At 47.3% G+C, this 20326-nt stretch overlaps 1 protein-coding gene across 4 annotated transcripts in view; it reads left to right on the top strand.

The window, feature by feature from the left end:
* The window catches only part of NAA35 (N-alpha-acetyltransferase 35, NatC auxiliary subunit), a 423189-nt gene that overhangs the window by 123943 nt on the left and 278920 nt on the right, over positions 1-20326 (top strand). For all 4 annotated transcript variants that reach the window (XM_078675799.1, XM_078675796.1, XM_078675797.1 and 1 more), the window contains exon 6: positions 3940-4107. In XM_078675799.1, the coding sequence (XP_078531925.1) occupies positions 3940-4107 (168 nt within the window). The remainder of the gene's footprint in view (positions 1-3939; positions 4108-20326) is intronic.

Genomic DNA, 20326 nt, shown 5'->3' with positions numbered 1-20326 from the left:
TGGCCTGCCGTCTCACGCCGGCCAAACAGGCATGCACACTCCGGTTTCTCCAACCCAGCTGTGTTGCAAAAGGTGGGTTAGAGAAAAGCTCCAGGCTACCTGGGCCTTAACGAGCGTCAAGCCAGCCCACTCAGGCCAATCACGGAGCTTATCTCATACTGGCGGGTGCAGGAGCTGGTAAGTTAAATAAAATATATATATATATTTCCCCCTCAACCCTATCCGCCCCCCCCCCCCCCGAGTTGCCGCAGCACCCCAAAATTGGATCAGCCGCCACTGCTCGATGCTGGATCTTTAAAGGAAGATGTGCGCTTAAATTCTTCAAGGCCTTTGCTGCTGAAACAACCCGGGGTGTATAACACACATTTGTGCATACCTAAGGAGACAATGGATACTTGCTTTCCTGTACCTTGACAAATGGCTGGTATTGGTGAGCTTGTAACGCCAATGTCAAGAGATAATTTGTATTGTAATGATACCACTGCACAAGCCGAAGTTAACAGTAAACTTAGACAAGTCTTCTCTGGTTCCAGAGATAGTGTTCTTGGGGGTCACCCTAGTTCACAAATACAAAACTCTTGGCATTGAGACTCAAACTCGCCTCTACCAGAAGAGACGGTTTTTAGCATTGAGAATGATAATGAAACTAATGGGAACAGTGACATCCTGAATACTACATGCCAGACTGCACATGTATCAAATGCAGGAATGATAGTAGAATACATGGTTACAAGCCACAGGGAGTTCCGATGGTGTAATTATGATAGAGAGAATTCAGAAAGATACAAAATGGTGTAACACATCACATTAGTGTGGGGAGACCTTTCAAATTCCCAACTTTAACAGGGACCTTCTCCACAGATGCATCCCATATGGGTTGGAGAGCACATATGGAATGTATCAACATCAGGAACCTGTGGATCCCAATGGAGGCAGTTCAGCGCATAAATGTGTTAGAGCTCAAGACTGTGTTCTTGGCACTGAAGGCTTTCCATGCACAGGTAAATGGAAAAACAGTACTGGTCCAAATGAACATTGTGACCACAAGCAACTAGGGAAGAATACGATCTTACCTACTGTCCAAGCTGGCCCAGGACATAGGGAAGTGGCCTTCTAAAGGAGAACAACAGGAAAATGTTTTCAAAAAGGGGGTGGTGATGGACAGAGTGTCTGAGTTAATCAGAACACTCCTAATCGAGCTTACTATTCAAGCAAGCCGGGCCGAAGACGGCTGTAATGCCAGAAACCGGTCCCTGGAAGCTTGTTTCCTTTCCAGTGAAGAATTGGCTTGGTAGTTTGGTCTGCCCTGTTCCCATGATGCACTGGGCCAGGGACAGACTAATTTGCATATAGCCAGGTTCTGAACTGGGATGGTGCAATGAGCTAAAAAACGGTGATGGATCAAGCCCATATCTGTTGACTGGGTAGGAGTGTTCTGATTAACTCAGATACTCTGTCCATCACCACCCCCTTTTTGTAATTATTTTGGCCACCATGAGTGTGGAAGGGTATGCTCAGACATGAGTCCCTTGCTCATTGCACCATCAGGATTCAAGCAAGCCAGGCCGAAGACGGCTGTTATGCCAGAAACCGGTCCCCGGAAGCTTGTTTCCTTTCCAGTGAAGAATTGGCTTGGTAGTTTGGTCTGCCCTGTTCCCATGATGCACTGGGCCAGGGACAGACTAATTTGCATATAGCCAGGTTCTGAACTGGGATGGTGCAATGAGCTAAAAAACGGTGATGGATCAAGCCCTGATCTGTTGACTGGGTAGGAGTGTTCTGATTAACTCAGATACTCTGTCCATCACCACCCCCTTTTTGTAATTATTTTGGCCACCATGAGTGTGGAAGGGTATGCTCAGACATGAGTCCCTTGCTCATTGCACCATCAGGATTCAAGCAAGCCTTGCCGAAGACGGCTGTAATGCCAGAAACCGGTCCCCGGAAGCTTGTTTCCTTTCCAGTGAAGAATTGGCTTGGTAGTTTGGTCTGCCCTGTTCCCATGATGCACTGGGCCAGGGACAGACTAATTTGCATATAGCCAGGTTCTGAACTGGGATGGTGCAATGAGCTAAAAAACGGTGATGGATCAAGCCCTGATCTGTTGACTGGGTAGGAGTGTTCTGATTAACTCAGATACTCTGTCCATCACCACCCCCTTTTTGTAATTAACAGGAAAATGGCCATCCAAAGGAGAACCATAGTGGCAGCACACATGACGTGCATACAAAATGTACGGGCAGGCAAGCTAAGCAGACAGGCAAACGCATCCAATGAATGGGAGACAAAGCAGCAAGTGCTAAATAAATTTTTTCGCTATTGGGGCATACCTGACATAGACCTATTCACAACGCCTGAAAATGTAAAATGCCAAGACTTTGCGTCTAGGTACCAACACAACCAACCCCGGGAGAATGCCCTTTTGAAAGACTGGTCTGGATGATTGTGTGCACTTTTCTCCCAATATCGTTGATTCCAATGGTAATAAACAAATGCAAACACTCTACCATGATGCTAATCCTAATTGCTCCGCAGTGGGCGAGACAGACGTTCTCGGACCTGGTGGAGAAATAATAAGCCTCCTCGCAGTTCAGCACCTACTCGTGGTACAGGATGGCGTACTGGTCACCCAGAACTGACCTGCTTCAAACTGGTGGTCTCGTTCATGAGTGCTCGAAATTTGAATCCCTCAACCTCCCGCAAAGAACTATGGAGTTCATCAGGCAGGCCAGGCGACGAAGTACCCGGAGGAGCTATATCGCAAAATGAAAGCGATATATCCATTACTGCATGAAACGGGGGCTCATGAACAATAGCACTGAGGACATCACAGTTGTTGCATACTTAACTCACTTGCTAGATGAAGATATAACCTATGCATCACTCCAGGTGACACTAGAGGGCTCAGAGCAAAAAGCTTCTTTACCACACACGTTCTAAAAGCATTCCTTGAATGAGCAAAAAGAGTGCCCCCCCATATCGAATCCCACACCCATGTGGAATCTAAACATAGTACTAACTCAGCTAATAAAAGAGCCAACCATGCCACCAAATGGTGCTGGACAACAACACCCACAAAAAAAGAGAAAGAATAAACACAATTTTGGGCCAAACCACTTGACAGCAAAATAATGCTCCGCATGTTAATCCAGAAAATTCTTCAAGGTGCAAAACTACTTCTACATGCTGAGTACGTGAGGTCCATTGTGAACAGTCAGTTTGGCCAGATCACAGCTGAAGCAGTTTTGGATAGATTATATTCTTGATGTTTTGAATTTGCCACATTCATTTTGGCATTTCTGACATATGTAGGGCCATGAAGGCTATTCTCAAAACTACATGAAATGTACTTCACTCAGTAAGTTCTAATTGATAGTGGTTCATCACCCTTTGTCATGTGACCTTTCCTTCGGTCCCTCAGCTTTTCCTTGGCTATATTGTATTCCTGTAGGCTGAGAAAAGGAATTAAGAGAAGCTGTGTTGGGGGAGTGGAGATGGATCCAAGGAGTGGGCAAAATAATCCTCACTTAGGCATCTAAGATTAGGCAGCTAAATTCTGAAGGTGCTGCAGGACCTACACTCATGCTGTCCAGTGTTTACACATAATATCCCAGCTGTATGAAGGAAGAGCCTAAGGAACTGAGAGTGTATTAGTTATTGTGGTGAGAAATATCTTTATTTCGCAATATTCCAACTTTGGTACAACCATATCTTTTTATCATACAGACTCACATAGTCCATGCATTCCTTTCTTTGTGGTTAGTATTATAGGAAACATGTACTCTTCCACCTTTGCATGACAGTCTTTAAAAATTAAGGGTCTCTCTCTCTCATATCTTATGTCTTAGCAATGCAGTTACAGTGCTTCTTGTTTCTTTTTTTGTTAAAGGGTATTTTTAGAGGGAAAAAAATGTATATCCGGTTGTTTTCCTTTCATAGATCACCTGGTTGGAAGGTCACTCCCTTGCACAGACTGTGTTTACTTGCCTGTACGTGCACAACCCTGATCTCATTGATGATCCTACGATGAAAGCTTTTGCTTTGGGAATCCTGAAAGTGTGTGATATAGCCAGAGAAAAAGTAAACAAAGCGGCTGTTTTTGAAGAGGTAATCTTACATGTTCAACACATTACATGTTGAGGTGATAATTATGAAATGATCAATTCTGTTAATCGCACAGACGAATTATAAGTGGTAAATGCATGTTTACAAATATCACATTTGTAAATATATTTACTCATTTGTACAGTTTAAATTTCCTTTGTACAGTATCCAATTGCACTTTATGAACACACATCTCTGGATTCACACTAAAGTGTGAAATGAATGCATCTTTGATAAATTTCAGCTCATGAAAGATTTGTTGTGGCAACAATGATCAGTATTATTGTTACTGAATATGAGATGATGCGTAAAGTATTCCACTTCATCACCACAAGAACCAAATTGTGAGTTTTGTGCTCAGCTGTGCTAAAAAGAAGACATAGGAACTATGACAGGGAAAAGGGGAAGTAGAGTGAATCTTCCTTTTTGCGACCCATATTATAAATAATACAGAAAGAAAATCAAAACAAAAAATCACTAATATTTTGTAAATCCTTTGTATACATGTAATATTTATATAGAGTGGACCTATCCAGTGGCAACAAGGCCTTTAAAGGCACAAAAGCAGAAATATTACAAACAAAGTGTTTTTATGGGTGGAGAGGGCTGCTGGATTCAGAGGTGGGAATAGGATTATGGTGTTGTGATGTAGTATTCTTTCAAGTGGTGTCTTTTCAGCTGTTTCCTTAACTGAAGTAGGTTTCGGTGGTCCTCATGGAAACAGGAATGCTAAGCCAGTTCTTGGATGCATAGATATAGAATACCTGTTTCCTAAGATTCTTTTTTGTACTTCTTTGTCTCCAATCTGGGGGTGTCATGTCTGAAGGGATAAAAGAGGATTTTGAGAGGTGAATATTGTCGGGTGTTGCATTGCGGGGAGGATTATGTGGAAGCAAGCTTGCTGCTGAATATGTACTGTCAGATCCTCTGTACTTACTAAATAAGTTGTTAGCATTACACTTTTCTATGGAGTGTAGGGTTTCAATATCTGACTGAGTCGGTGCAGTGCTTGATCCTCGTGAAGAACATTCTGCCTCTGTTCACTGCATAACTGATGGTGTGTGGTCGGTGGTGCATCTTCAATTGCCTTTCCTGTCTGTGGGTGGTGAGTTTTTTGTTTGTGATTTCATTGGGATACCATGGTGCAGATGATTTCAGTTTGTGTTTCCATATTTTTTGGAGTGTGAATACTTATGTGGTTTTCCATGACAGAGTTGACATTTGTGAGAACCATATTGACCATGGACATTGGGGTGAGATCTAAATTCAAGCTACAGTGTTTCGATGGAGAAGTCCTCAAGCAGTCTGAAGGTGTGCTGATCTATGTTGGGTAGACCCTGGCGTGTTGCTTGGATCTTGGATCTGAAGTCAGATGATACGGATGGTTGGGATTCATTGCCTGGTTGGTGATGTCTAGCAGATTAGCTCATTGTTGTGATCTTTGCAGTAGGTTGGTTAAGTGGCATGCTGTACTAAGTTGAGAATGTCTCTAATTTTCTTTATACTTGAGTTCTCTGTAAGGTTGACGTCAAGAGAAGGGTTATGTGGTTGGCTGCATTGGTTGGATGTGGTGAGTTGCAGGGCTAATAATTTGTCTATGAAGTCTTTGTTTTGGCCATGTGGTGAAAGATGGCAGACTGGTTTGCGGAAAGCTGAAGGTTTAATGTGAGGATGGAGTTAGGTGTTGCATGTTTGCAGAGCATGCAGTCACAGGAAGGTTTGGAGATGATGGGGAGGCCTTCCTGTTTCTTATGTGCACAGTCTGTACACAGTGTGCATGTAGCCTGTGAGACCAAGTGTTGCTAGGACATATGAGGATGAGCCATACGTTTGTAATAAAAAGTGCTTCAGGGTTGCGATGTAGGATAAGGTCTGTGATGTCAGACTCTTGGCATACTGTCGAATGTGCTTCGATGAATTGGTGCGTGTATTTAATCATTTTTAGGTCTCGCCTACGCAGGACGTATGTGCTGCATAGGAAAAAGACCTTTAGCCATCTATGCAGTTTGTGTCCCAAAATCGTGCACGCGTTACTTTCTATGGCAAGGCATGCACGTTTGTCGATTCCCTTGCGGGAGTGAGCTTTGACACCATATGTTTGTAATTAACTTGCAAACACATAGTGCCCCTGGCTCGCTCCCGCAAGGGAAACGCTTTGTGTGCTCCCCTCAACCCTCCCACTTTTAGCGCGAGGCGTGCTCTTGTTGGATTTGTGATGGTTAATGGGATCTGTAGAGGCTGGATGTATGTGCCGTACAGAGTGGTGAGCGCATATATGTGGTCTGTGTCTAGGTTTAATGGTGGGATTGAGGAATGTAGGATACTGGGTGAAGCAAATCATTCAGTATTACCGTACAGTTTTCTTGCTGGAATTTCTTTGGAGCAGGGATTCTGAACTAGGCTCTTGTCTGGCCCAAACATGTGTTACTCTTGTCTTTGTCCACCCTTTACCATATACACCTGGTTTCTAAGTGCTTGTAGTTTGTGGTGGAAACCAGTGTGAAACCCATGGATCAACCTGGATCACCCTGGAAAGCTATGCAGTTCTGAAAAGTGATGAAATTCTAAACAAGTGTCCATTGGTCAAGTGTCCAAGATCGCTTATAGTTTCCTAGGGAAACTAATCTCTAAAAGAATTCCCATAATAATTGATTTTTCATAATTGTTTTATAACCATGCATGAATTCATAAATCTTATGAATAAAAAATGAGTATAAAAGAAATAATCTGAATTTGAGAATAGGGGTATTTGTACTACTCTGAATTTAGGGTTACCCATATTATCAGGTGATTCTGTGGGCTTTTTTCAAAATGCATTCTTTTTTATGCAGAGGCTTGCGTTCAGAAGCCAAGAAAGTAATGGAATTCGATAACAAAAAAACTGCTCCTATTTTGAGTTTCTGCTCATCTTCCAATAATAACTCTCACTTGTGTGAATTATCCAGTCCCCTGCCCCAAGAACATTCCCATAATGCATACTGTAAACATCAAGTGTTTTTCTTAGAATGTTTGTCGTTCTGTGGGTAGCTGCAGCCCACAGGGAAACCTTCCAACCTCAGACATGTCCGGCTGAGTCCAAAGTAGTGTGGCTTGCATGGATCCCACTAACGTTTCCTACACAGAACGTCTTGCAAAACATCAGACTGTAACTAAAATCACAGAATTTCCTCCCCTTTTGTGAGTGGAATCTGTAGAGATTGACAAAAGTCTCATCATCCTGTGTTCCAACACTACTTCTGTTAAAAACAGCACCTCTCTTCTGTGGGTGAGCTGATAGTACTGGAGAGGAACTGATCAAACCTTGGTGAAGTCAAATTAACGTGACATGGTTACAGTTCTGGTCAATTCTTATGAAGTGAGTAAGGCCCATCCACACGTGAGGTATCATTTCTTTTCAGTACACATTTCGTAATGCAGCACAGTAAGACTTTTGCCATTGGCTGGAAGTGCCCGAGATTTCTATTACAAAAAGTATTGGGAAAATTTTGGCTTTTAACACACCTTGACTTTCGCAGGGCATTCTAGGAAAGAAAATGTGCTTAAATATATGCAAACTATACCCTCTTCAATTTCCCTAGGTTTTCAGAAATGCAGACATGTTAGCCACTATTCTGCCACTTCTTTCAGGTCTTTGCAGACCTTGATGAGGGTGGTGATCACAGGGGATGTGACTTTTTCTCCTTATTACATAGCGACTGTATCATATGAGTAGGTAATGTCAAATCTTGTTATTCGTGCTAACGGCTTTCCCCCAATGAGAGCCAAACAGAAGATTCAATTACAAAGTAATCCCTAGTTAAATTTTTTTCCTTTCTGTCTACAGCACATTTAAACATTCTCTGCTTTAACTTTAGCATTCAGTACGTACAACATGTAATTGCTTTGAAGTGCTTTAACTGCTGGAGATCTGTTCATTTCACCTGCCTGTGGTTCACCACCATAAAGTGCTAAGTGCTTGAAATTAGGGGTGGGGAGAACTCACAGACTTTCACTCTGTGCAATTCCATGGCGTTCTGCAAACAGGCGGAAAATATGCATGTTACGCTGCAATTTAGCTGCACTAAAGCAGCGGTGAACACCGGGGCGAATGGCACCATGCGATGTGTAAGAGCGTGCAGCCATTCAAGTTGATTTTACTGCCTTTCGGATAGAAAATCTACTTGAGTGCCAGCAAAACTTGAGAAGCAGTCCTCACACTGCAACCGCCTGCGTTCGAAAATGGCACTAAGGGGGGGTGCCACACCTCACACGAGGCTCGAATTTAGGAGCCTATTGGGAAAAGATTCCGCAATTTTCCCTCTAATTATTTTTCTCTTAGTGCGGCAACAGAATGTTGGTGAGTGTGTTCTATTCATCTGCGTGCGGAAGCTTGGCACAGAGCAGGCAGACATAACTTACGTGGCAATGTGTAAAGTATTTGTGCAGAACACACGCACACAATGAATACACCACAAAGAAACTTTGCACCGGTTTAGAAAAATAGCGAATATTTATTTGAGTAAAACAAGACCACAGCGACAAAAATCCAATTAGTAGAAGTCGAGACATGAATTTTTAAAGAATAAATGTAAAAATAGTGTTTAGAAATCAATAGGGTTAAACGATTCCTTGAGGTCGCAAGGTACCAGGTTAAATCCAAAGTTCAGGCCGACCACGATGAAGGGCAGGCCGGCTTCCAGACTCGCGCAGGTCCTGCTTAAAAAGTACCTTGGATGGAGCAAAGCATCTGCACTGAGGGCACAATGTGTTGGTTATCCATGCAGTCAGGCCGCTGTGTTGTGGTCAAGCTCTGTTGGGATGCAGGCAATGCGTCCTCGTCCGGCCGCGCAGGCTGTAGTACAGCTGTCATTAAACAGCGTCGGCGTCCAAGGGAGATGCGTCGGTTTCGATCGTTTCACAGGTGACGATGCTTACGTTTTGTAGCTAAACTGCTGCAGAACCCACTTCTGAGGCAAAGGACTGCAGGGGGCACTTCAGGCAAGGGTTGGACTCCCAGATGGCAGAGTCCAGCAGTACCAGCAGAATTGTACTTAGTATTTTGTATCCCTGAGACTTCAGAAAACAGGAGGCAAGCCAGCAAGTCCTTGGAGTCACTCTGGGTTCAAGTAATATGGGTCCAGCCCTTGTACTCAGCAGGGCAGAGATCAGCAGACAGGAGGACAGCTAAGGAAAGCAGAGAAGCCATTCCTCAGAACAGGTAATCAATGCATAGTGGCAATCCTTACAGCATAGCAGTCTTTACTCCAGCTAAGTTCTTCCCAACTCCAGTAGTGTTCGGATTTGGTATTGTCTGAGCCTCAGTAGTTCTCCCCAAATGTGCCTTTCAAGTGGGGTTGACTTCAAAGCAACGCTTTAAAGTACCCAGGTCCTATTTCATTCCGGTCCTGTCTGCCAGGTTATCTGTGGGTGGTAAGCAGTCCTTTCTGTGGGTACAGGACACAGCTCATTCCGATGTGTGAGCTCCTGCTCCCCCTTCCTGCCCAGGAAGTCCATCCGTTTGCAGATGAGTCCTGTGTCACACCCACACTTCCTGTGTATGTGGCTGTCTAGAGCGAATGCACAAAGTGTAGCTTTTACCCAGCCCAGACGTGTATTGGAGACAGGCTGCAGGCACACACAACAAAGTTAAGAGCAGAGAAATGTCCACTTTCTAAAAGTGGCATTTTAAAATAATGTCAAAACAAACTTTACCACTAAAGAGGATTTATCATTACCATTTCAAAGATATGAAACATGAATCAACTACTCCTTATTTTATCAGGAATTACAGCTTAAAAGTGTTTTAAAGAATTCCCAATGCTAGCATATGAGAGTAAGCCTCACAGTAGTGAAAAACGAATTTAGCTGTCTGTCACTTCCAATACATGTAAAACTTAAAAGTACATGTACTATCTCTTACTTACACAGCATACTGCCCTTAGGGCTACCTAGGGCCTACCTTAGGGGTGACGTATATGTAATAAAAGGGGAGTTTAAGGCTTGGCAAGGGTTTTAAAAGTCAAAGTGGGCGTAAATTGCACGCACAGGCCCTGCAGTGGCAGGCCTGAGACAAGTTTGAAAGGCTACTTGTGTGAGTGGCACAACCAGTCCTGCTAGTAGCATTTAGATTACAGGCCCTGGGTATATGGTATACCTCTTTACAAGGGACTTGCATGTAAACTAAATATGACAGTCTGGTATATACCAATGTCCCCATGTTTCTGGGGAGAAGCACATGCACTTTAGAAGTGGTAAAGTGCTGAGGGTCTTACGGCCAACAAAAAGATACATCAAGCATTTGGGGGAAGACCACCCCCACGATGACGGGTCTAGCAGTATTTATATCCTATTTCACACCTCAGCATTGTTTAAATATACCTTGCCAGTGTACACAGTATGTGTCTCCTCTGTCATGAGACATGCTTTCATATATACATTTTTTTGCATGTTCCTCAGCCCCTACTGTCATTGCCACATGGCCTGCTGCCACACAAATCACTTTCAGCCACATGTATTTCAGACAAGGTGCAGGTACCAGCACTCTGTGCATCCCTAAAGACATTTACTGACACGATGCACACACATAAATATGCATCATTTTTTCATTGCAATAGTTTATAAATGTCCTCATTGCCTAAAGATAGCATACGCTGTATGGAGAATTAAAGAAAAAAAAATAGTAGATAAATATAATATACACATACAGGTAAACTGCTAACACAATATGTAACTGCAGAGACTTGCCGATATTAACACTTCCACACATACACATGTTTTATAATTGAGTTGTGTTATCATAAATCATGCATTCTCCTCTTCACTACACTGTGTGATCTGGGGCAAGCCAAGTTGCCTCCCTGGGCCTCAGTTACCATGTCATCTAAAGTACGAGCTTCTAGAAATAGGCTATAATGAGTATGAGAAGCAATATAAATTGACATACAAATGTAGATAATTATATAACTGGTGAAGTTCAGTGGTCTTGTTATTTTAAAATGTTATATTTTAACAGACATTTTGACCTAACTGTAAGTAAAATGCCCCTCAAGCCTTTGGTTTTCTTGAATAAGCTTAAATAAACTATATTTAAAACATAAAATCGATGGAATATGACTCCTGTGCACGGAAGGGAAGACGTGAAATTGTACAGACAAACACCATCAGATAGAGGCATCTAGCCTCAGATTCCTTATTTTTGATTTTCCCAGGTGTCACACTGGATCTGTACATTTTTTGTGAGCAGTGCCCCTGGATACTAGGTATGTGGCATGGATTAGCTCTGCGTGGCGTTATGCGTGCTGGAAGCGACGTCTGCGTCACCTAAATAGGCTCCAACTCGGTGCGCTGACGTCTGTTCTTTTCGTGCCAGTTAGTGCTGAGCCAGAGCAAGAACTACCCCTCTTTTTTAGATGTTTTGCCGGGTCTATTTTGGAGGAAATTCTTCCTCCTTGTGTGTCGTGGGATATGTTCGAGGAAGACAGGTTTTAAACCATGTGGTGCCTGTCATCGCGCCATGTCAGTCTTTGGTGTCTCAAGTGCGACCATGACTCCAGGACGTGCTCGGACTGATGGGCCATGGCACCGAAGGCTTTGAGGGAGAAGCCCCTGAAGCTGCTAGCGGTTCGGCTTGCAACACTTAGGAGATCCCCATCGAGAGACAGGTCGCAGGAACGCTAAAGGATCTCCAAGTCGTTGTCTTCCCATTCTTGGGCCATTCGGGATGAAGCACAAGAAGCCGAAGCGTACTTCGACTTCCCGTTGGCCGATGCGACAATGGAGCATTGACTTTCGAGTCATGGTCCTTCGAAATCGTTGCCTGGGCCATCTCCGAGCCTCCCACCTTTTACAGTAGCCCGGAGTGACCCCCTCTCAAGAATGTTACAAGGCCATGCACCAAGTATTTAAGCGTCCCAACCCCTCCGGTGTGCCTTGGGACCCCATGGGGTCAGAAGGGACCCCATTGGTTTCTGCGCTGACTTCTTCGTACTTAGCTCAGGTCATTCCCCCATGGATCCGGTCATGAATTTGGACTGGTACTGGTCGTACCACCGCACCCTCCTGACTCCTCCAGCACTCACCTGCGGCGCCAGCCTTATTCTGATACCAAACAAGCTGGAGCCACTCCGACAAGCGCAGACAGGACTCGTGCATCATACGTCACAGCCTGAGCCATTTTCTGAAGGGCCGGGCTTAAGAGAAGAGTGAGAGGGGTTCTTTAAAATACCAGTTAGAAGAGTTCGAGGCATGTGGGCTGCTAAATTCATATCTTAGCATTAGATCGCCGCCTAGTGTTGGGTCCGGATGATCGCACATTGTTGTCCTGGAAGAGTCTTCGAAGTATCCTGAGATAGGTGGCTCCTCCCCTGGACTACAGTGCGCATGGGCATCGGCTCCATCCTCAGATTGTTTTTTTCCGCCATTGGGTTCGGATGCGGTCTCGACTTCTCTCTGTCGGAACCGAGTAAAACTTACTTTTTAAGACCAAAAGGTCTTATATTTTATAGCGTCGGTATTGTTTGCGCACGGTCTCGAGTTCTTCCAACTCTTGGAGTCGGATTCAGTTTTTCACTCTTCGGACGTCGAGGCCTTCTCATCGCGACACGACCGCTACTTTCAAACATGGAGCGGAGTCCGTTTAAGTACTGTCCGCTCTGTGGGTCTAAGTACCCACATATAGACCTGCACCCGGTCTGTAACAAATGCCTTTCCAATCCAAAAATTCTTTATTTCGGTCATATAGACCATAAAAGAGACAGTAAAAAACAACACATACAATAAAATACACATTATATTTAAGAGAAATACATGTTATAAAATACTCCATCCCGGCGTGGGAATAATTAAGACACTAAAAGTTCAAGAGGGTTCAGCAGATATTTTTTTCCTGATCAACCATATAGCCATAAGAAATTTCGAGACGGCAAACACAATGTGACCCAAGGTACTGGTTTTCAGAATCCTGTATGCCTGTGCATACTCTCTGAACCCTAGGTTTTTACAAAGTGGTGCTATCCAGCGTTTCCTGGGCCTTTGGTAGGCGAGGCACACAAACAAGATGTGAAGGTCGTCTTCCAAGTGGGTTTTACAGCAGGGACAAGATTTATCGGCCGTGTTAGACCACTTGGATGTAAAAGTTTTAGTAGGAAGTGTGCCAAGCCTCCATTGGACAAAGAGTTTTCTCGCCAGGATAGGAAAAATAAGATCCATAAAAGGTTCAAAAGTGTATGAATTTTTGGATTCTAAAAATCGCAAAGTAAGGGTGCCACTGTGTTGAGCGTTTACCAAAAGTGCAAGGGACCTGTCCTTAAAATTTTTTGACAGGGCTTTGCGCGAGATTGCTTGGCAGCCTCGCGCTGGGTCCTCCCAAAGGTCACGGAGATTCATTGCAATCAGTTCGTTTTTCACAGAGACAAGCCAAGGAATTTTTCCACCACAATTAAGGCTCATGACGTGGGTAAGGTCCTCCCTATAATGGTGCAGTTCATTCGTAGACCAGAGCCTGTGCCAGAACTTCACTGGTTTGGACACAAGCTCCTCTGCAATAGGGGGGAGCCCCAGGTCCATTCTCAAGGGCAAAAGTGGCGTTGCACGTGGAAGAGCCAATAAGCGCCTTAAAAAACTGTTTTCAACTGTAGACAAGTCCTTCGCCGCTTTATGCCCCCAAAGTTCACTGCCATAGATGGCCGCTGCCTTGGCCTGGGACCTGTAGGTTTCGAGGGCCGGGCTCACAGGCTTAAAGGACGAAGAATTGGCCACCTTCAGAATTGCACCGGTCAGTTGAGACAGTTCTACCCTTGAGCGTGCTATCTGGTGGTCCCAAGATAAGTGTTCCTGTAATGTTACCCCCAGATATATGAAGGTGGACACCCTCTCGAGGCTGACCGTCCCCAGGGTAGGATTAGGCCTTGTTTTAGTGGGTGGATTAAAAATCATGTACTTTGTCTTCTCTGTGTTTATCTCCAACCCATGCTGAGCACAGAAAAGTCCAAATCCATCCAGGATCCTCTGAATCCCCATGGGGGATTTGGAAAGAAGGAGGGTATCGTCGGCAAACATAATTGCCGGTACCCTCCTTCCTGCCAGGCAAGGGGCGTCGTTGTTATTGACATTTTCCAGGTGGGAGATGACATGGTTGATGTACAAACAAAACAGGGTTGGTGCCAAGACACAACCCTGCCTCACCCCTCGAGAAACGGGGAACCTAGATGACAATTTGCCATCTTTCCCACACCTGACCTGCGCATAGTTGTTCTCATGCAGCCTGACTAAAATGTTAAGTAGCTGGGGGGGAACTCCTAGCTTTTCCAGCACCTCCCACAGCTTTCTGCGCGGGACTAGGTCAAAGGCTGACCTCAGGTCCACGAAGACCATGTACAGTCTTCCCCCCTCGATCATCACGGTCTTCCAGTAGAGGAGGACGAGGCGGAAGATCTGGTCCATGGTCGACGTGTTCTTCCTGAAGCCAGCCTGCAGAGGACTCAGGATGTCATTGTCCTCTACACAGTCTAATAGATGGTTCAAAATAAGACGCGCAAAGAGCTTTTGGGGGACATCTATAAGGCTAATTGGCCTATAATTTGTTGGGTTCAGAGGGGAGCCTTTCTTGTGGATTGGCACTATTTCGGCCCCTAACCAAGAGGGAGGAACCACCATACCTCCTAGTATAGCATTAAATAAAATGAGAAGGTACGGGGCCCAGATATCGGGATGGTGCCTAAACAGATCACCGGGTAGCTTGTCCAACCCCGGTGCCTTCCCCAAGGCCAGACGCTCCAGTGCTGTCTTCACCTCACCTAGAGAAAATTCCAGGATCGTATCTGAGGGACAGGGAAACTCCGCCGCCAACCCATCGGGCCATAGTGTGGTTGCATGGTATAATGCTCCGAAGTGGGCCTCCCAAATAGAGGGGGCAATATTAGGCTCTACAGCAGACGTGAGCACCCCTGTACCGTTATTAACCAGAGCCCAGAACTTCCTAGAGTCTCTGCACTTCAGGGCTTCAAACAGTTCCTGCCAGTGGTTCCAATCCCACTCAGCCCTAGCGCTGGCCACTGCTGACTTGTACTCCCTCCTCAGGGTTGCAACCCTCTCCCTGTCACTACCTTCTTTGATGGCTGAAAGTAGATCGGATTTAATTTTCCTACAGGTAGGAGTGTACCAAGTCGCAATACGGGTAACTTTCCTTCTTGAGGGCACCACCGGGTTAAAAACATCTGCAAGGTCCCTGACCAGAGTCTGATGGATGCCGGAAAGTCTCTCATTATAGTCAGAGAGTCTGGGTTGACTAATGAGAGCATCCACCTCCTGAAACATGGGGAGTGCTATACCATATAACTTATTCATGGCATTTTCATTATTGACCAACTTCCCCCATTTCACCCGTCGCCTACTTGTAGTGAGGAGTATGTCCCCCTGGTCACCTCCGGCGTCAATGGTTGCCAGCCCTACAGCGGAGGTTGGGTGCTGAATTTCCAAGAAAAGAGAATTATGATCGCTATCTGTTCTTGATACCACTTTGAAGTCTTGCACTTTAGGCCATAAGGATATATCAATAAAAATATAATCCAGCCTGGACTCGTGCCCCTTTCTATTAAATGTGCACACCGATGGAGTATCGGAGGGAGTGCGCCCATTACACGCCCTCAGTGCAAAGTTCAAAGTGAGGGAGGTGAGTTGTATTGCCAACGGGGACCATGCTTTGGGTTGAGGTGAGGAGGAGGGGGGAACTCCCCAATAATCATCCTCAGCTGTGAATGGTCCCTCCATTAGACCCTCGAGTGGTTCAAAGTGGCAATTGAAGTCCCCTCCCATCACTAATTTCAGGTCAGCTGGTAGTTGACCTAGAAAGGATGAGAGTTCGACTAAGGTGGAAGATTCATTGCCCACAGCAACTGGTCGAGAGTAGACATTTACAATTGCCCAGGACCCTTTACCAGGCCAGTTGAGGAGAACACACTGGATGTCCTGGGAGAGAGTATCCATACTTTCCACCTGACACCCAATGTGGCTCGCCACCCAAATTGCCAAACCGCCCGAAGGTCTCCCCCTGCCATTCCACTTTGCCGGGATTTCATAAATATCGTACCCCCTCATAAAATGCGGTTCCCTTGCCTACGTCTCCTGTAGTAGAAGAATGTCACTCCCATCGACCAGGGTCTCCCACTCCGGTGTACCCACCTTATTCATAATGCCCGCCACGTTCCATGACAGAATAACCAGCCCTGAGCCTCGGGGTTGCAGGGAGACTTCCCTTAGTGCTAAGCCTTGGGGTTGGAGGGAAACTTCGCTTAGTGCGGGCACAGTATCGCATATGTGCATTGCCAAAACGCCCAACCCGGGTATGGTGGGCGGCAAGATGGATAGTACAGCACGCTCCTCCTGTTGCGATATGGGGACAGAGCTTGAGTAGAATGGTTCCTGTACTTGCACTTGGGTACATCCCTCAGAGATCCCCCCCTCATTGGGAAGAGCCTGGGTCTTTACCTCAGCTACAGGGTGGGGAAAGTCCGCCCCTCTAACTGAGACCGCATGGGGAGATTTTACAGAGTGTTTTGGTATAGCTCCCCATTGTGGTCAATCTACATGGTCCAGGCAAGAAAATCTGTTCTGGTGAGCAAAGTTACCAAGAGCGGGGATTGAGTTATGCTTGGGTCTGTACCGTGAGCCATCAATTGCGAAGCCCACTCTAGTCCAGCTCTGCTCCCTCCCCGTGGGTAAGTTGGTCACATGTGGATAGAAATCTGAGAGGGACACTAGATCTATATTGGAATTATCCGGCCTTGCCAGCCAGTTGCAGATGTAGGGAGCAACTAGTGGGCTTTTAAAGCTAATTATAACACAGTCCCCAGCCCTATTCTTGGGAGTGACTCCAATCCATGGAATCCTTCTAACCATTAGAACATCTCCTTTGATATTGGGGGGGAGGGGTCTGTTAATATTGAGCCAACTAATTACCTTATTACGAAGTGAGTCCTGTGGCTCTCTGGTGCCACCAGTGAGCTCAGGAACTCCCACCATTATTGCCGTATAGGGCACTGCCTCCGGGGGCAGATTAACCACCCTACGCCTGGTATTAGGACTGGTAGTGTGACCAGAAGGTACATTAGTGTCGCGCCCCTCACTCCTTGGTTCAGGTGCTACTGGTGGCTTAGATCTTCTTGGTGCGGGGATGGGGGGCCTACGGGTTTGTGAAGGAGGAGGTGGGGGGGCCTGGTTGACTGTAGTGCTATGTAATACCCCAGTCTGGGCCTGTGTGCATGTTTCAACAGTAAGAGGACCATTCCCCCCAGGTTCTCGAGGAGCCAACTGTGCGCTTGCACCCAACCCCCCACCAGAAGTGTTTCGCATATGCGCATTTTCTATAGCTGTGAGTCTCGCGTCTATAGAGTCTAATTTTATAAATAACGGTTCCAACAAGTTCTTGAAAATGACCGTAAGTGAACTAATTAGAGCATCTGAAGGGTTGGGTGGGGGCCCCCCAAATATAAATGGCCCCAAGCACCCTGGTTCAGCTGTGACATGAGGTGAATCTGGTTGGTCAGACTCAAAGCCCAAACCAATACTATCGGAAGATGCCGACATATCCGTGCTGGCATCCAGTATTGGAGTAGTCATATCCACTTTAGCCCTTTTTGACCCTGTTGTGTCTCTTGACCTTTTCCTTTTCGGTGGCTGAGTCCTTCCAAGACCTACAGAGTCTGTTGCCAGTGAGGCCTGGCCCTCCTCCATTGACTCAATTGATTCCACACAGTTCACATACGGAGTGGTTTCCACTACCCCGGAAGGACACAAGGGCTGACTGTCCCTTGATTGAGTTGTCGGGGTCCTAAGTTGTTGGAGCACTGACTCAATTGTCTCATCAATGCTATCCAGGAGTGATAGATGAGTGTTATGGAGGATTATTGGAGTACTGGCATCATTTGATGGAGAAACCAGGATTTCCTGAGACAGATTTTCTGTATTCGCCTCAAGCAGTGTGTCTGGCACTGTGGAACTTTTCTTGGCCGCAGCGCTAGCCTTGGGGAAGAAATTTTCAAGAGTGTTAGCATGCTGTTGGGCAGACTTACTCCGGGATCCTCTGCAAGCCATGGAGGGGATTCAAGCAGGAAGGGCAAACTTAGCAAAGCAAGGGCAGGAATCGGAAGAGGCCAGGAGTCAGAGGGATGGCCCGGTCCGGTCTCTTCCGGCCTCTAACGGCCTAGAACGGCCCGCCCTTTGCCCGGGCTTAGCCCGGCGCCCGCCCGCGCGCGTCCCGCGTTGCGCGTCTAAGGGCGTGGTTCTATAGCCAAGGGTCTATGGAGGCGTGGCCAGCCGGGAAGAGCCACCAGGTGCGGCGTGTTAGGAGCCGCTTGGATTCCTGCGACTCGCAGTCCCGCTGGTGCGCCGGTGGTGAAATTCCGCCTGCCAAAAGCCCCGCAGCCTCCTCAGTGGGTGTAATCCAGGTCAGTAGGGGTCAGAACAGCTTGCTCCCAACTTCGAGCGGCACCCGCGGAGCGGGGGCCGCGAGTCGCGGTTTTAGCCTCCCAGGCAGGAGGCGCGGCCAGCCGGGAAGAGCCACCAGGTGCGGCGTGTTAGGAGCCGCTTGGATTCCTGGGACTCGCAGTCCCGCTGGTGCGCCGGTGGTGAAATTCCGCCTGCCAAAAGCCCCGCAGCCTCCTCAGTGGGTGTAATCCAGGTCAGTAGGGGTCAGAACAGCTTGCTCCCAACTTCGAGCGGCACCCGCGGAGCGGGGGCCGCGAGTCGCGGTTTTAGCCTCCCAGGCAGGAGGCGCGGCCAGCCGGGAAGAGCCACCAGGTGCGGCGTGTTAGGAGCCGCTTGGATTCCTGGGACTCGCAGTCCCGCTGGTGCGCCGGTGGTGAAATTCCGCCTGCCAAAAGCCCCGCAGCCTCCTCAGTGGGTGTAATCCAGGTCAGTAGGGGTCAGAACAGCTTGCTCCCAACTTCGAGCGGCACCCGCCTTTCACCGGACCATGACGACGGCAAGTGCAAGGCTTGCGCTCAGTTCCGGTCAAAGAAAACTCTTAAGCTCCGGCGCGCGGTGCGCCTGGAGGCCAGACAAGCGGCCCCGGATCCAGAAAACATCTTCGGCGACCAAGAAGAAGATGAACAGGGTCATCATCTCCAGATATCCCCACCCGAAACGGAGGTCGAGGCGGATCCGGCGGACGACGACGGAGTCGCGGGTCAAGGCCTTGAATACGTCGACGAGGTAGGGGACGTCGAAGAAATTTATGGGGCCGCGGAAGATAGCTCAGGGGACGAGCTATGCCCCGAAGGTTTCGAAGATCACGATCGGGTCACGGGATCGCCAGTCGGCCTTACCCAAGACCCCGTGCCGCAAGCCACGGCCCCGCCATCAGGCCCGGCCACGGACATACTTGCTGAGCAGGCCACATCGAAACCGAAACCGAAACCTACAGTGTCGACTACACCTAAAATGGCCGACCCGAAAACTAAACCGAAACTTATGGACTCGAGCGTCCCTAAAATGGCGGCCGGCACACAGAAAACTACTGCACCCGCCGCCGCATCGGCTCCGTCGACCTCCGGTCCGCAGAAGTCGAAGAAGCCGGTCGATTCCAAAGGGTCAAAATCGGCGCAAGAGGAGGGATCCTCTACAAAAGGTGGTCGGCACGGATCGACCGCGGCGACACCGTCTAAGCACGCCAAGGCCAGCGGCACGGCTCCGGTTACGCCTGGGACTCCGTTGGTCGGTCGCGTAGTGGATGCGGAACCGACGAAGGCGCACAGATCGACAGCTGGCACATCTGCGCATCGATCCAAGGACTCTGGGTCGGCGACAACTGCATCGGCGTCCAAACCTAAGAAAGGCCACCATGACGTCGGATCCGAGGGGAAGGTCAAGACACCCTCGTCAGCGGCAAAAGACACTGTGAGTGAAGCGTCCCCCATCGCCGCTTCGCTACAGAGAATCAGGGACAAGGCCGCTGCTATGTCGGCTCCGTTGCCGTCGCCTCAGACGCCGACGGACGCTCCGGCAAAGCCTAAGAGTAAGCTTCTCTTCCTTCTGCCGCCGAAAGAGGCTCCGAAGGCTTTTTCCACGAAATCGACGCCAAAGAAGTCGGATTCTTCTACGGCAGGTGCACCTTCAGGTCGAGAACTCGAATCAGAGGACGATTCGGAGCACTTCATCGACGCCAACACAGGCAAATTAACCCTATACAAGAGGAGGATCACTTCGGAGCCTCTGGACTCCTATGTCATCCCACTAAAGAAGAAAAGGG

This window comes from Lissotriton helveticus, chromosome 2_1, assembly GCF_964261635.1.
Source record: "Lissotriton helveticus chromosome 2_1, aLisHel1.1, whole genome shotgun sequence".
Classification (NCBI taxonomy): domain Eukaryota; kingdom Metazoa; phylum Chordata; class Amphibia; order Caudata; family Salamandridae; genus Lissotriton; species Lissotriton helveticus.
The sequence above is the reverse complement of the archived record's forward strand: the minus strand, read 5'-3'. Positions and strand labels throughout refer to the sequence as shown.